Here is a 13485-nt window from a genome sequence, read left to right on the forward strand (position 1 = left end):
TCGCGAGAGTGAGAGATTGGCAGACTCGTTACGAGCAACACTCAAGGTCCCGCGCTCGCGCCCCCTCTTCCGCCCTCCTCCCCCCTGCCCTCGCTCCCTCACTTCCTCCCCCCTACCCTCCCTCACGCCCTCCCCCCGCCCTCGCCCTCGCCCTCACCCTCGCCCCGACTCCCCCCGGTCCCGGTCCTCGTGACCCACTCGACAAAGCTCGGCACGTCCTGTGCGATTTTGTTGGGCATGGCGCGCTCGGTGATGCAGCGCGGGATGGCGCCGCCGGCGTCGGACGAGACGGCCATGCTGTGTGGGTGCCCGGGTGCCCGGGTGCGGGTCAGTGAGAGTTCGGGAAGGCGGGAGGAGAGGGAGGGAGGGAGGGAGAGAGGGGGCGAGGTGAAGGAGAGAGAGAGAGGCGAAGGAGAAAGAGAGAGCGAGAGAGAGAGCGAGAGGAAGAGAGAGAGAAAGAGCGCTTCGCGCCAAACTCACGTCCACACGACCCCACCCTCTTCATCCTCCTCGACATGCTCGACGCTGACATACCTCGCCCGGACGGCCCGCTCGCGCTCGTCCTCCTCGCGGGCATCGTCGTGCGTCGCCGGGAGCGACACGACGAGGAACGCGCGGCGCGGTGCGGGTTGTGGGGTGGGGGCCGCGTCGGGGTTGAGCGGGTCGGTCGGGTGCGGGTGAGGGTGCGGGTGCGGGCGAGGGGGGAGGGAGAGGGTGAGGAGGGCAAAGACAAAGGCGCGGCGCGAGGCTGGGAAGGGCGAGGTGTCTGTGGGTGCGGGGGGGGGAGGGTGTCAGTCGAGTCGAGGTGGAAGAGGAGAGGGTTTCACGTGCACTTTGTGGTCCACACTGCGAGAGAGAGAGAGGGAAGAGACGATGCGGGTCAGGCCTGTGCGCATCGAATCGGCGAGAGAGGGAGAGAGAGCTGAGGACGGACCCTCGAGTTGACCGTCTTTGACGACGGCGAGGCGTTGAGCTTGGTAGCACGACTCGATGTAGTGTCGCTCGTTGTCCGAGTGGTTTTGGAGCAAGCCGCGCTCAAAGTCGTCGAACGAGGGTGCGCCGGGCCCTGGGAGGTGGCGCGAGGTGCGGGCGTGCCAGCGGTACCCCTCGCAGTCGCCTGTTGCTGGTGGCGGGCTCGTCGCGTCGAGGTCCGGCCGGTGGTTGATAAACACGGCGTTGGGCGCGTACGCGATGCGGGGCTCGTCGTCGGCGTTGGGGCCCTCGTCGGTGTTGCCGTCGTCGGCCTCGTCGTGCGAGGCGTCGTCGGAGGAGCAGGAGGAGCGGGAGCGGGAGGAGGAGGGGGAGGGGGACGAGGGCCCGAGCACGGCGGCGAGCACGGTGCCCGAGCGGTGGATGAACTGAGAGTAGGGCGTCGGTGCGCGGCGGTACGAGTAGGCGGCGTCGAGGTGAGAGGGGAAGGTCGAGTCGGCGCCGAGGTCGAGGAAAAAGTCGAGGTGGCGCAGGAGCGCCGAGAGGTAGTCACTGTCGGGCGGGTGGGTAGGCGTGGTCAGGGCGTGTTGGCGAGGAGCACTCGACCCGAGAGGGAGAGAGGGAGAGAGAAAGGGGTGCGCACAGCTTGGTGAGCGGCGCCCTGCGCTCGCGCCCCTCCCGGCGCGCCTCCTCAGCCTCGTCCTCCTCGTCGCTCGTCCACGGCTCGTCCGGGCACACGCACGGCCGCACCTCCATCGCCCTCTGGAACGGGTTGTGCCGCTCGAGCACGCTCCGCATCGACACCTCGACGAGCGCGAGCCCGTACCGCCCGACCTGGCGCGTCCAGCTCTGGATCGCGCCCTCGACGATCCGGCCCGAGGCCGTCAGCCACGCGAGCTCGACGTGGAACGCCGACGCGACGTTGTGCGACGCGTCGAGGTGGCACAGGACGCGCTCGGACCGGTCTGACCGCCGCGACGGGTCGAGGTCGAGCACGACGGCGTGCGTCATCTGCACGCGCGTGCGCGGCGCCGGCGCCTTGGACACCGCCGCCGCCGTCGTCGTCGAGGCTGGCGGCACATCGTTGCTGCCGCCGCCCTCGCTCAGCTTGACGCTGCCGAGCGACGGGCTCGTGTCGGGCAACGACGACGAGCTCGACGCCGTGGCCGCCGCCGCCGCCGCCGCACTCGACGACGCCTCACTGCGACTGAGCGCGGCGAGCACGGCGTCCTTGCTCGGCGTCGCGCCAGCCGTCGCGACCGGCGGCGGCAGCTCGAGCTCGGTGCCGGCGGTGCCGAGCGCCGGCGTGCCCGGCGCCGTTGCCGTCGTCGACGCCGCCTCGTCGCCCTTGGCGACACCGCCGGCGCGACTCTGCATGCGCGAGAGCCACGTGCGGGGCTGCGTCGCGCTCGTGCTGGCGGTCGCGTTCGTCGGCGGCGAGGTCGGGGCGGCGGCGGCGGACGAGGACGACGACGCAGGGTCGGCGGACGCGTGCTGCTTGGCGATCGAGGCGGCCCAGCTCGGCGCGTCGAGGTTGGTCCTGGGGAGCGAGAGATGTCAGTCAAGGGCGCGAAAGAGAGAGCGAGATGCTGCGAAAGAGAAAGGGGGAGGACGCACTGCACGATCGAGAGAGGCTCCTTGTCGACGCCCGCAGGCGCCCACCGCGCGTTCTCGATGAGCTCGAGGAGGACGTAGAAGCCCTGGGCCTGGATCGTCGCGTCCGACACGTCGCCGCCGTTGACGCCCTGGAGCGCCTTGTTGGCGCCGACGATGTAGTCGCGGTCCGGGATGCGGCTCATCGGGAGGAGCACGAGCCTCGTGCGGCGGTACCGCACCGACTGGGCCGCGTCGGGCTTCTCGGCACCGGCGACGAGGCGGTCGGCGTGCTGCCAGTCGTGTCGCGGGTCCATCATGACCGGGTACGGGAGCGAGAGGCGCGTCGGCTCGTAGTTGTCGCTCCCGCGAGTCCAGATCAAGGGGCTGTACGAGTAGTCGGTCTTGGCCCACGTGCGACGGCGCCGGAGGATCTTGACGCACACGGTCTGCGTGCGGCGGTCGTACCAGATGCGGTGGATCTGGTTCGACAGCGAGAGGTAGACGGCCGTCACCTCGCCCTCTTGGATGTCGCGCAGGACGTCGGGGAGCGTCTTGGTCGTCGCGACGTTGATGGCGTCAAGCGCGCCCGAGGCATTGGCCGGCGTGCAGATCTGGAACCCTTGGGCGAGGCGCTGGCAGATGAGCTCGGTGACGAGCGTGAGGATGTGCGACCGCTTCGGGTGGTCGGTGCGCAGGAGGAACGACGCCGTGACGGCGCTGGTCGGGACCGTGTAGCGAAAGTCCGAGTACTGGCTCGAGAGGACCTCGGCCGACGGGAGGTAGTCGGTCGTCAAGGGCAGGATGGCGCCGCGCGTGATGGACCTGCGTCGTGGGGCAGCAAGGACGTCAGTACCGGGACGATGGATGCGGCGGAACGAAGAAGAAAAAGGGCGGGCGCACCTCCACTTGACGCCGAGCCGCAGACTCCTCCCCTCGACGACGAGGATGCCCGCCCACCGCCGCGCCTGGTCGGCGAGCCCGACGCTGCGCTTGCCCGGCTTCGACGGGTTGAACCTTGACGCGACCGACACCTTGCCGCCGCTGATGCCGAACGCCTTGCGCATCGCCGTGCCCGGCTCGTACGCCTTGAGCGACGACGACATGCGGCCCGCCTCGCGCACGCTTCCGCCGCCGCTCCCACCGTCGCCGCCTCCTGCTCCACCCTTGCCGCCGTGACGCCGCTTGTCGCCGCCGCCGCCGCCGCCGACACCTGCTGCCGAGGACGAGCCGGCCGGGCCGAACTTCGACCCGATCGAGATGGGCTGCGTCTTGCTGTTGCTCGAGCCCTTGCGCCTCGCGTCGGCTCGACTCCTCGAGCGCGACGAGGGACGCAGGCTCGCGCTCGAGTGCGCGAGGACGGGCGACTCGACGCTGCCGCCGTCGTCCTCGACGCTGTCGGGCTTGGCGGTCGTCACGGCGTCCTCGTCCCGCAGGTTGGCCTGGACGTCAACGCGCGCGACGGCGACTTGTGCGGCGGGCGACGACGTCTTGGACGCGCTCGAGCCGCGCCCGCCGAGGAAGCTGAGCCAGCCGCCCTTGGCCGGCGAGGGAGCGGCGCTCGGGGCGTTGCGAGGCCCGCCGCCGCCGTTCGAGACGGCTGCGGGTGCAGGGCCGCCCGTCAGGCGCGCGATGAGCGCCGGCGTCGACGCCTTGCGCAGGGCGGGCGTGCCGCCGGTCGTCGAGCCCGGCGCAGACGGCGCGTCGCCGCGCCCGAGCCCCGACGCGAGGGTGCGGATCGAGGCGCTGATGGAGGGCGCTCGTGCTCGTGGGACGGGCGTCTTAGACCGACCGACCGACTCGTCGGCGGCGAGCTTGCGCCTGGGCGTCTCGCGCCCGGACCGCCGCCCTCGGTCGTCGTCCGAGTCCTCGGCGATGGACGCATGGCGCACCGACGACGACGACGTTGTCGAGATGGACCCGGCGCGGTGGCGGGATCCGGCGAGCGAGCTGCGCCGCGAGTGGCCTGCGGCGGCGCTGCCCGCCGACGCGCCGGGTGCGCCAATGCCGATGCCGAGCGCCGCGCCCGCCGAGCTCTTGCGCCGCCCGACCCTGCGCGCCTCGTCCTCGTCCTCCTCGCTCATCTCGGCGAGGCGCTCCTCGTCCCGAGCCCGCCTCGCCAACCTCCTCCGCTCGTCCTCCTCCGCCTCGCTCTCGGCGACGCTCCTCCCCCACCCGCTCTCGCCCGCGCTCGCGCCGCTCCCGCCGCTCGTCCCGCTCGTCGTCGCGCCGCTCTCGCGCTCGTCGGCCCACCCGCCCGGCCCGATCGCGCCCGCGCCCGCCGCCGCAAGCTCGGCCGGGTCGCGCGCGCCGAGCGCGAGCGCGTCGTACCGCTCGCGGCGGAGCTGGCGTCGCTCGAGCTCGTCGAGGTAGCCCTCGCCCGCCTCGGTGCCCCCGGCCGACTCGCCGTCCGCCGCTGCCGCCACTGCCGCTCCGGCCGCCGCGCTGCCGACGCCGTTCTGCTCGAGGCGGAGCAACGGCAGCGCGATCGGGACGCGCTCGGTGACGCCCTGGCTCATGAGCTCGTAGCACCGTGCGCGCGGCATGAAGCGGTCGACGCGGTGCGGCTTGTCGATCTGGGTCCCGAAAAAGTGCGGGAAGACGAACATGGGCTCGTGGTAGTACAGCGACGTCTCGAGGACGCCGCCGCCGCCGCCTGCTGCCCGTGCGGCTGTCGAGGCTGGTGCTGAGGGAAGGGGGATGGCGGCGGACGAGATGGACGAGGGGGTGGCGGGAAAGGGCGATGCGGCCGCGGCGCTCGGGCCTCGGGCGTGCTGGGCGGCAGTCGAGGTTGACGACCGAGGCGGCGGCGGGTCGAAGTAGAGCGGGTCGCGCTGATCGTCCGGGACCTGAATCGGCGCGATGCGGCTCGAGGCGGCTGCTGCTGCTGCTGCTGCGGCGGCGGCGGCGGCGGCGGCCGAGTCGGACCTTGCGTCGGCCATGGTCGGCGCGCGCGGGTCTCGCAGCGGCGGCGACGCCGGGAACGCGTGCTGCTGCCGCAGGGACGACGGGCGAAACGCGCCCGACGCCGTCGCCGACGCCGGGAAGCGGTGGTGCGTCCCGACGGGCGACCGAGCCGACGACGAGTAGAACGACATGCCGAGCGGGTGGGTGCCCGTCGTCGCGACCGACTCGCCGGCGCGCACGGCCGCGAGGGCGACGCTCGAGTCGTTGACGGCAATGGCGAGCTCTGCCGCGCTCGGGTCGGGCGAGCGAAACTGGAAGAGCGGGATCGTGTGCAGGGGCATCTTGCTGAGGCTGACGAGGTCGAGGCCGCAGCCGTGGAAGAGCATGCGCTCGGTCGTGAGGCGCAACAAGCTCTTCTCGACCTGGTAGAACGTCGTGCCCGCCGTCAAGACGACGATCTCCTGGCCGGTGCGCTGCAGGTCGCGGTCGATCCAGTGCTCCTCGAACGAGTTGAGCGCGAGGTTGGTCGCCTCGAGGACGGGCGACTCGTGCGCGTGGGCGAGTCGGCCCGAGAGCCGCTCCGAGCCGTCGGGTCGGGTGCGCAGGAGGACGGTCGACTGCCACCGGCGGAGCGCGAGCGCGACTTGGTGGATGATCGAGATGGGCGGCGACGGCGTCACGTCGACCACGACCTGCACAGTGTGATCTCGAGTGTCAGTTGGGCGTCGAGCGAGACGGCCGAGAAAGAGAGAGAGAGAGAGGGCGGACCTTGTAGAAGTCGCGGTACAGGGTTCCGTCCTCGAGGCGTTGAAGCGGCGCCCGGTCCTCCTCGGCGTCGTGCTCGTCGTCGTACAGGACGCGACCAAAGAGGACAATGCTCACGACGTGGCTCGTCGGGATGCCCTTGCTGCGCTTGTCCTCGGCCTCGGTGCTCATCTTGCCCGAGTAGTGCGACCACAGCTCATGCAGGAACAGCTCGCACTTTTCGAGGAGCGAGCTGCCGTCCTCCTCGAACTGCCACAGCTCTTGCGACACCTCGACAAAGATGTAGGCGCGCGCCGACTCGGACCGGAACACGAACTTGGTGTCGTCGGTGATGTAGGCCGCCTCGAGGCGCATGTTCTTGGCGTGCGCCGACGACGACGACGATGAGCCACGCTTGCTCGACGAGGAAGGGTCGGCGGGCGTGGCCGACCACATGTCGCCGACGCGCAGGCGGGCGCCCGAGCCGGGGAGGGCGACGCGCTGGCCGACGTGGAGCACCTTGTCGGTGAGGGCGAGCGACAGGGCAAAGCCGTCCGGGCGCGACAGGTACAGGTTGTTGAAGTAGAGCTCGACGTGCGAGGCGCACAGGCGCGCTGGAGGCGGTGACGGGATCTGCAGGCGGCGAGAGAGAGGGTAAGTGGGGGAGGAGAACGACGAGGGGGGAGGTGAGAGGTGAACGCACGAGGGACAGCTCGACCTCGATGCGGTTCTTGACCCAGCTGAAGCCCTGCGCGACGACCGGGCTGACCGTGACCTGGGCCTTGCCCCTGCGTCTCGCGGCGAGCCCCGCCGGACCGTCGCCGGCCGCAGCGGCGGCGAGCTCGTCGAGGTCGGGCGACTTGTCGACCTTGTACAGGAGCGGTCGGTCCTTAGCCTTACCCTTGCTGCCCGGGCGCAGGACGGGGCGGATCGCGATGAGGTCGCCTGCGACCGTGTCGGGAGGGAAGGACGAAGGGTGGATGGCGACGTCGGTGGTCGCGGTCGTGTCGACGTGCAGCTCGATGGGCGGCATGGCTCGACGAAGCTCGCGTGCAGCCTGTGCACTGCTCTCAGCCGTGCGGAGCTTGTGTTGAGCGAGGGAAAGCAAGCGCCGACGAGCCCCTCCTCGCTCAACTCTGAGGCTCTCGCAAGACGCGAGTCTGACAGGCGGTCCTGGCGTCTGATTGTATACAGTACCAAGTGCGAGTCCGCCCTGTACCACCCGAGCAAGACTTTGGCTGCTGGTCTCATCGGAGTCTTGCGGCGGACCGTTTGGCGCTCGCTCTCTCCTCCTCCTCTCCCCACCCTTCCCAGCCACCCCGACTGCCCGCCCAGCCATGAGCCGTGACCGCCTTCGTGAAGCACGCGTGCGTCCCCCGTCCTCCCTCCCCCCCTTCGCGGTGCGCCTCGCGCGCGAAGGTCACACACCTCCCACGCGCCTGGCCCCCCTCACACTCATTGACCCTCGTGCCCGTGTCGCACCGGTGCACCGGCAGTCGCAGCAGCAGCAGGGCTACGGCAACAACCCGGCGTACGGCCAGCAGCAGCAGGGCGCGTTCGCCGGCGGCGGGTACGGCCAGGAGCCGCAGTACGCAGGGTGCGCACCGCCTCTCTTGTCCTCTTCCTGCGGGCCCGGGTCCTGATCGACGACGTCCGTCACACAGCAACGTTGGGTACGGAGCGCCCCAGCAGCAGGGTTACGCGGCGCCGCCTCAGCAGCAGCAGTACTCGGCGCCCCCTCCTCCTCCCGTCGGGCACGCCCAGCAGCAGCAGCAGCAGTACAACCAGTACCCGCCCGCCGGCGGCAACGCGTACGCCATGCAGCCCATGAACGGCGGCTCGGGCAGCCTCATCGGCTCGGACCTGGGTCCCTTCTTTGCCGAGGTGCGTCGCCTCGAGTTGAGCGACCGCTTCCCGCCCACCCTCGGCATCCGCTCACCCTCGGCCCCGCCCCTCGTCTGCGCGCAGGTCGAGTCGATCCAGGACGAGATCAAGCAGCTCCAGTACAACATCAACCACGTGTCCGAGCTCCACTCGCGCCGCCTCGCGTCGACCGACGACCAGACCCAGTCGGCGACGGCGGCCCAGCTCACGCAGCTCACCAACCAGACGACCGCGCTCACCAACTCGATCCGGAACCGCATCACCAAGCTCAACGACATCAACAAGAAGAGCCCGCAGGGCGACCCCAACTTTGCGACGCGCAAGCTCCAGATCGGTAACCTCCAGAACGGCTTCAAGCGCGCCCTCGAGGAGTACAACCTCGTCGAGAAGCGCAGCCGCGAAAAGTACCGCGACCGCATGGCCCGTCAGATCAAGATCGGTGCGTCCCATCCTCCCTCCGTTGCGGTCGTCGGCGGCGTCGTCGTCGTCCCCGTCCGCCTCCTCGGCCTCGTCACTGACCTCTTGCCCCGCCTCGACCCTCGCAGTCAAGCCCGACGCGACCGACGACGAGATCAAGGCGGCGTGGGAGGACTCGCAGGGCGGCGCGCAGATCTTCTCGCAGGCGGTGCGTCCCCCTTCTCCCGCACCTCGTCCGCGTCGCTCTCGCCTGACCTCGTCCGCCTCGCGCGCAGCTCATGACGTCGCGGACGTCGGGTGCCCGTGCCGCGTTCGCCGAGGTCCAGTCGCGCAACCAGGACCTGCGCAAGATCGAGGAGACCATTACCGAGCTTGCCCAGATGATGCAGGACGTGCGTCCCCCTCCCCCTTCTCTCCCCCCTCTCGTGCGCCCCGGTCCGGTTCCTGACAGCGACCCCCCACAGATGGCGACGCTCGTGCTCGAGCAGGACGAGTCGGTGCGCATGATCGAGACGCAGGCCGTCCAGGTCAACACGGACGTCGAGCAGGGCTTGGACCAGACCAAGAAGGCCGTCAAGTCGGCACGGGCGGCGCGCCGCAAGCGCTGGATCTGCTTCTTCATCCTCCTCTGGTGCGTCGTCGTGCCCTCTCGAGTCCTCCTCTCACGTCCGTCGTCGTCGTCGAGCGCATTCCTGACTCTCTTTCTAATCTCTCTCCCTCTCTCGCAGCATCATCATCGGCGCGTCCCACTCACTCACTCGTCGAGAGTCACTCTCGGCACACAAGCTCACCTGTCTTTGCCTGCGCACAGTCGTCGTCGTCGTTGTCGTCGTCGAGGTGCTCAAGAACCAGGTGCGTCCCCTCGCCGCCTTCTCTTCGTCTCGTGGCTCCTCCTCCGCGAGGGCAACTATCGCGCTCAGCGCTGACACCTCTCGTGGACGTCTTACTGACCTGTAGGGCAAACTCTAATCGGGCCACGCCGTGCAGAACAAGGCGTGATCCGTCCCTCGCCTCGCCCGGCGTCGTCGTCGTCGTCGTCGTTCAGCTCGCCGCCCTCGCCTCGCAAACTCGCGTCTCGCCCGTCTCTCGTTCAGCCTCATCCACCCCCAGATACCACAGACGCTCTCTCGCTCTGTCTCTCCCCATCTCCGCCTCCCGACCTCTTCCTCCGCTCGTTTGGCGTCCGCCCTACCCCCCTCGGCGCTCCCCCTATAGGCCTTGTCCGGCTTGGTACCCGTCCCTGGTGTAATGACAACCTGCCACCAACTACAAGCGCTCTTGTCTGTCGCACCGAGAGAGAGAGAGCCGCCGAGCATGACACGTCTCGTTCTCACCCGCGCCGGACGCCCGCGACGCCCGCGTCGTTCTCATCACCTCGACCTCGCCCTCGCCCTCTGCTCGACCATCACCTGTCGAGATGATCGGCCTGCGACTGCTGAGCGCGTGTGCTGCGCTCGTGCTTGCCTCTGTCGCCTCGGCGGCCGAGCCCGCACCAGCTGCCCCGCCCGCCGACCTGTCCATCCGTGTCGCGTCGTCGTCGGCGTTCGACCTCGTCTCGCGCTACCTGTGCGTCCCGCCTCTCTGGCCCAGGACCTCGTAGCGACCCATTGACGCGTCCCTCCACCCGCAGCGAGGGCGTCCACACCCTGCGACCCGACGCCTTCTTCCCGTTCATCCACACCCTCGCCGACTACCGCCTGCGCCCGCCGCGCTCCACCTTCTCCAACCCGGTCTTTGCCGAGCCCGGCCCCGGCATCGACGGCAAGAAGCGCAAGGGCCAGTACAGCGACCACAACCCGATCTTTACCCGGCACGCGCTCGCCAACGAGACGCTCGCCGCGCTCGAGTCGACCCTGCCGCGCATCGACCAGTGGAAGAAGCGCGTGCGCGGCAGGTACGGCGACATGCACCTCGCGCTCGTTGCGCAGGAGGGCCACGCCGCGCTCGAGGCCATGCGCGACGTGTGGCTGCAGCGCGAGCGCGACGTCGTCCAGCCCGAGGCGCACAAGGGCGAGTGCGAGAGCTGGGCCGACGTCGGCGGCAAGAAGGCGTGCAGCATGGAGCAGTTTTGGGTCGCGGTTGGGCGCGTGCAGGCGATCGAGCAGGGCCCGATCCGCCTCGACGGGTGCGTCCCCTCTCCCCCCTCCTGTCCCCCCCTCGAGCGCACGAGCTGACCTCTGCCTTCCCCTGCAGTGGCTCGCCAGCGACGTACGACTTTGACCACTTCCTCCCCGCCGACCTCGACGAGTCGCTGCCGCTCGTCGTCCTGTACGCCGCGCCGACCGACGAGGCCTTTGTCGCCCTGTTCAAGGGCTTGTACGCGCTTGCCGCCCGCCCGAGCCCGCGCATCCAGCTCGCGCTGCGGTGGAAGCCCGACACGGCCGTCGAGCTGCAGGGTTACGCGCCAGACTTTGCCGTCGAGGCCGTCATCAAGGACGGGTTCGAGGCGCCCGAGGTCAAGGACGTCGCCGGTGCGTCCGCGCTCCTCTGCCTCACTCTCTCGCGTCCTCGACTGACATCTTGCACCCCCTCGAGCAGACTTTGCCAACCGCGCTGCGTCGTACATCGTCGGCGCCAAGGACCAGGTCGCCGCGCTGAACGAGGTCGCCTCGACGCTCCCGCTCGTCGCCGACGCCGTCTCGAACACGAAGCGCCGCGGCAGCCTCGCCAAGACGTCGACCCTCGCCGAGCGCGTCACGCTCAACGGCATCCCGATCTCGCCCGCCGACCTCACGCACGCCGACCTGCTCGCCCTCATGCAGTCGGAGCGCAAGGTCATGCAGGACCTGCACTCGGTCGCCGCCTCGCTCCTCCAGGAGGAGCGGGCCCGCGACATCGTCCTCGCGGCCAACCTCACGCTCGAGCAGCCGCGCAAGTCGGCCAACAGCCTCGCGATCCCGACCGTCGACAAGCCGCTCGCGTTCGTCAACCTCGCCGAGGCGTTCAAGGACCTCCCGACCCGCTTCTACCGCGCGTCGTACCTCGAGGGCGTCGTCGCCGAGGAGAACGAGGAGGGCGACCCGCCGGCCATCTCGACCTTCTGGGTCGTCGCCGACCTCGACTCGGACGAGGGCCGCACGCTCGTCACGAACGCGCTCCGATACGCCGTGAGTCGCTCTCTCTCTCTCTCTCTCGCCGTGTCTCTCATCCTCGTGTGCCTCCACCTGACGCTGCACTTCTACTGCAGGACACGACGGGCGAGATCCGCTTCTCGTTCGTGCACAACCCTTTCGACCCCGACCTCGTCGCCCGACCGCTTTGCCCTGTCGTCACTCATCGCGAGCCTCACCCTCAGCAACGAGCTCCCAGAGGCGTACCCGCAAGAGCTCATCGACTTCCTCGAGCTCAACGCGAGCAACGAGCACCCGCCGCGCCGCAAGCTGAGCGACCAGTGGACGGCCGAGAACCCGATGACGCCGTTCGTCGAGAAGGGCATCACGGGCGACGCGGCGCAGAACGTCACGATGTACTGGAAGGGCGTCGCACCGTTCGCCGAGCGTGTCGGCGTCCAGCCGGGCGAGGCGGCCGTCATCCTCAACGGTCGGGTGCGTCCCCTCTTCCTCTCTCTCTCTGCGTCATCGTCACAGGTCTCTCTCTGATACGGCCTCGCCGTCGACAGATCATCCACCTCGCCGACAAGGTCTTTGCGACGGGCAGCTTCCAGGCGCTGCACCAGTACGAGCTCAAGCGCCGCATCAAGCCCGTGCACGAGGCGTGCATCCCGCACTACCCGGACCAGGTCGCTGCCGACCGCCGCCTCCAGGCCGACATGGTCGCCATCGCGACCTCGGTCGCCGCGAGCTCGGCGGGCACGACGCGCATGGCGACGCCGCGGGGCGCCGCCGTCAAGGGCCTTGCGTGCGTCCTCTTTTCTCTTCCTGCCTCCCTCCCTCCCGAGCCTGTCCCAGTCTGATGCGCTTCCACGAACAGCTCGATCACGCACGGCAACCGCGACCGCGCCATGTTCGAGTTCGTCGCCGTCCTCGACCCGCTCGGCCCGCTCGCGCGCCAGGTCGCGCCCCTCCTCCTCGGCCTGCGGTCCCACACCCTCGTCTCGTACCGCGTCTTCCTCCTCCCTGCCTCGGCATCCACCACCGTTGACCTCAAGACGCTGTCGGGCCGCTCGTTCCCGGCCAAGATCCAGTTTGGCGAGGACCAGCACGAGCGCGCGCCGTCGGTCGACTTTGCTGGCCTGCCCGAGGGCGCCGTCCTCGACGTCAAGGCGTTCGTGCCGCAGACGCGCGAGGAGTTCTCGGGACCGGGCGGCAAGGGAGGAGAGAGCGTCAGGGTCGTTGGGCGCGGCGAGGAGGGCAAGCCGCAGGTCGTGCTCTTCTCGAGCGCGGGCGAGGAGAAGGAGGTCGAGGCGGTCGAGGACAAGGCGCAGCACGTCCGCGACGAGCTCTAGAGCATCCCTTCCCTCCATTCGGCATCAGTATCTAGTCCGTCATCTGCATCGCAGCGACCAGTTCGCTCGCTTCGTCGTCGTCGAGAGCGAGCCTTCGCCCGCTCGGACCTCGCCCCTCGCTTTCCTCTGCCTGCGCTTCTGAGCACAACCGCTTGTCGCAGGGAGCTTCCGAGAGGCGCGCTCAACCGCGGCCCTTTCTCTCCCCCTCGAACGTCGCGAGACGCTTCCCCTGAGCTGCGTCGGCTTGGTCTTTGACCTCGTCTCCCCACTCTCGCTCGCTCAGGATGGCTTGCGTCTGCTCTGTATCGCTGCTGCAGGACTCTGTGCGACATGTCAGCAGTGTGCGTCCCTCTCTCGTTCTCTCCTCGTCGCCGTCTCGCCTTCATCACTGACGTCGCCCTCTCGTCCTCCAGGCCGCTCTCCTACAAGCTCAAGGTCAAGACTAGCTTCCCGACATGCTTCTCTGGCGTCGTCGAGATCGAGTGCGTCCCCTTTCCCCCTCCTGTCGTGACCCTGAGGGCGAGCTGACCTCGTCCTCCTCCTCGCAGGCTCGACCTCGTCGAACCAGCTCGTTCGCTCGCCGTGAATGCAGCTGCGCCGCTCAA

General features: G+C 69.6%; 3 protein-coding genes across 3 annotated transcripts; 2 read left to right on the forward strand and 1 right to left on the reverse strand.

Annotated features, from left to right (window-relative positions):
• Nucleotides 1-16: 16 nt before the first annotated feature.
• On the reverse strand, nt 17-7207 carry RHOBADRAFT_52438 (uncharacterized protein; the record flags this gene model as incomplete). Its single annotated transcript, XM_018416337.1, has 8 exons — nt 17-297; nt 535-766; nt 935-1482; nt 1574-2470; nt 2548-3348; nt 3427-6122; nt 6199-6807; nt 6878-7207. The coding sequence occupies 8 exons, from the start codon at nt 7205-7207 to the stop codon at nt 123-125; spliced, it is 6288 nt and encodes a 2095-aa protein (XP_018272477.1). The 3' UTR covers nt 17-122.
• Nucleotides 7208-7936: 729 nt separating this feature from the next.
• On the forward strand, nt 7937-9741 carry RHOBADRAFT_25495 (uncharacterized protein). The gene is made up of 8 exons (XM_018412687.1): nt 7937-8058; nt 8143-8497; nt 8604-8683; nt 8751-8867; nt 8940-9106; nt 9204-9214; nt 9287-9327; nt 9433-9741. The coding sequence occupies exons 1-8, from the start codon at nt 7993-7995 to the stop codon at nt 9442-9444; spliced, it is 849 nt and encodes a 282-aa protein (XP_018272478.1). The 5' UTR covers nt 7937-7992; the 3' UTR covers nt 9445-9741.
• A 151-nt stretch (nt 9742-9892) lies between these two features.
• On the forward strand, nt 9893-12956 carry RHOBADRAFT_52440 (uncharacterized protein; the record flags this gene model as incomplete). Its single annotated transcript, XM_018416338.1, has 8 exons — nt 9893-10041; nt 10106-10600; nt 10669-10946; nt 11014-11582; nt 11663-11688; nt 11771-12020; nt 12095-12333; nt 12406-12956. The coding sequence occupies 8 exons, from the start codon at nt 9893-9895 to the stop codon at nt 12878-12880; spliced, it is 2481 nt and encodes an 826-aa protein (XP_018272479.1). The 3' UTR covers nt 12881-12956.
• Nucleotides 12957-13485: the final 529 nt, after the last annotated feature.

Source organism: Rhodotorula graminis, assembly GCF_001329695.1.
Source record: "Rhodotorula graminis WP1 unplaced genomic scaffold RHOBAscaffold_4, whole genome shotgun sequence".
Classification (NCBI taxonomy): domain Eukaryota; kingdom Fungi; phylum Basidiomycota; class Microbotryomycetes; order Sporidiobolales; family Sporidiobolaceae; genus Rhodotorula; species Rhodotorula graminis.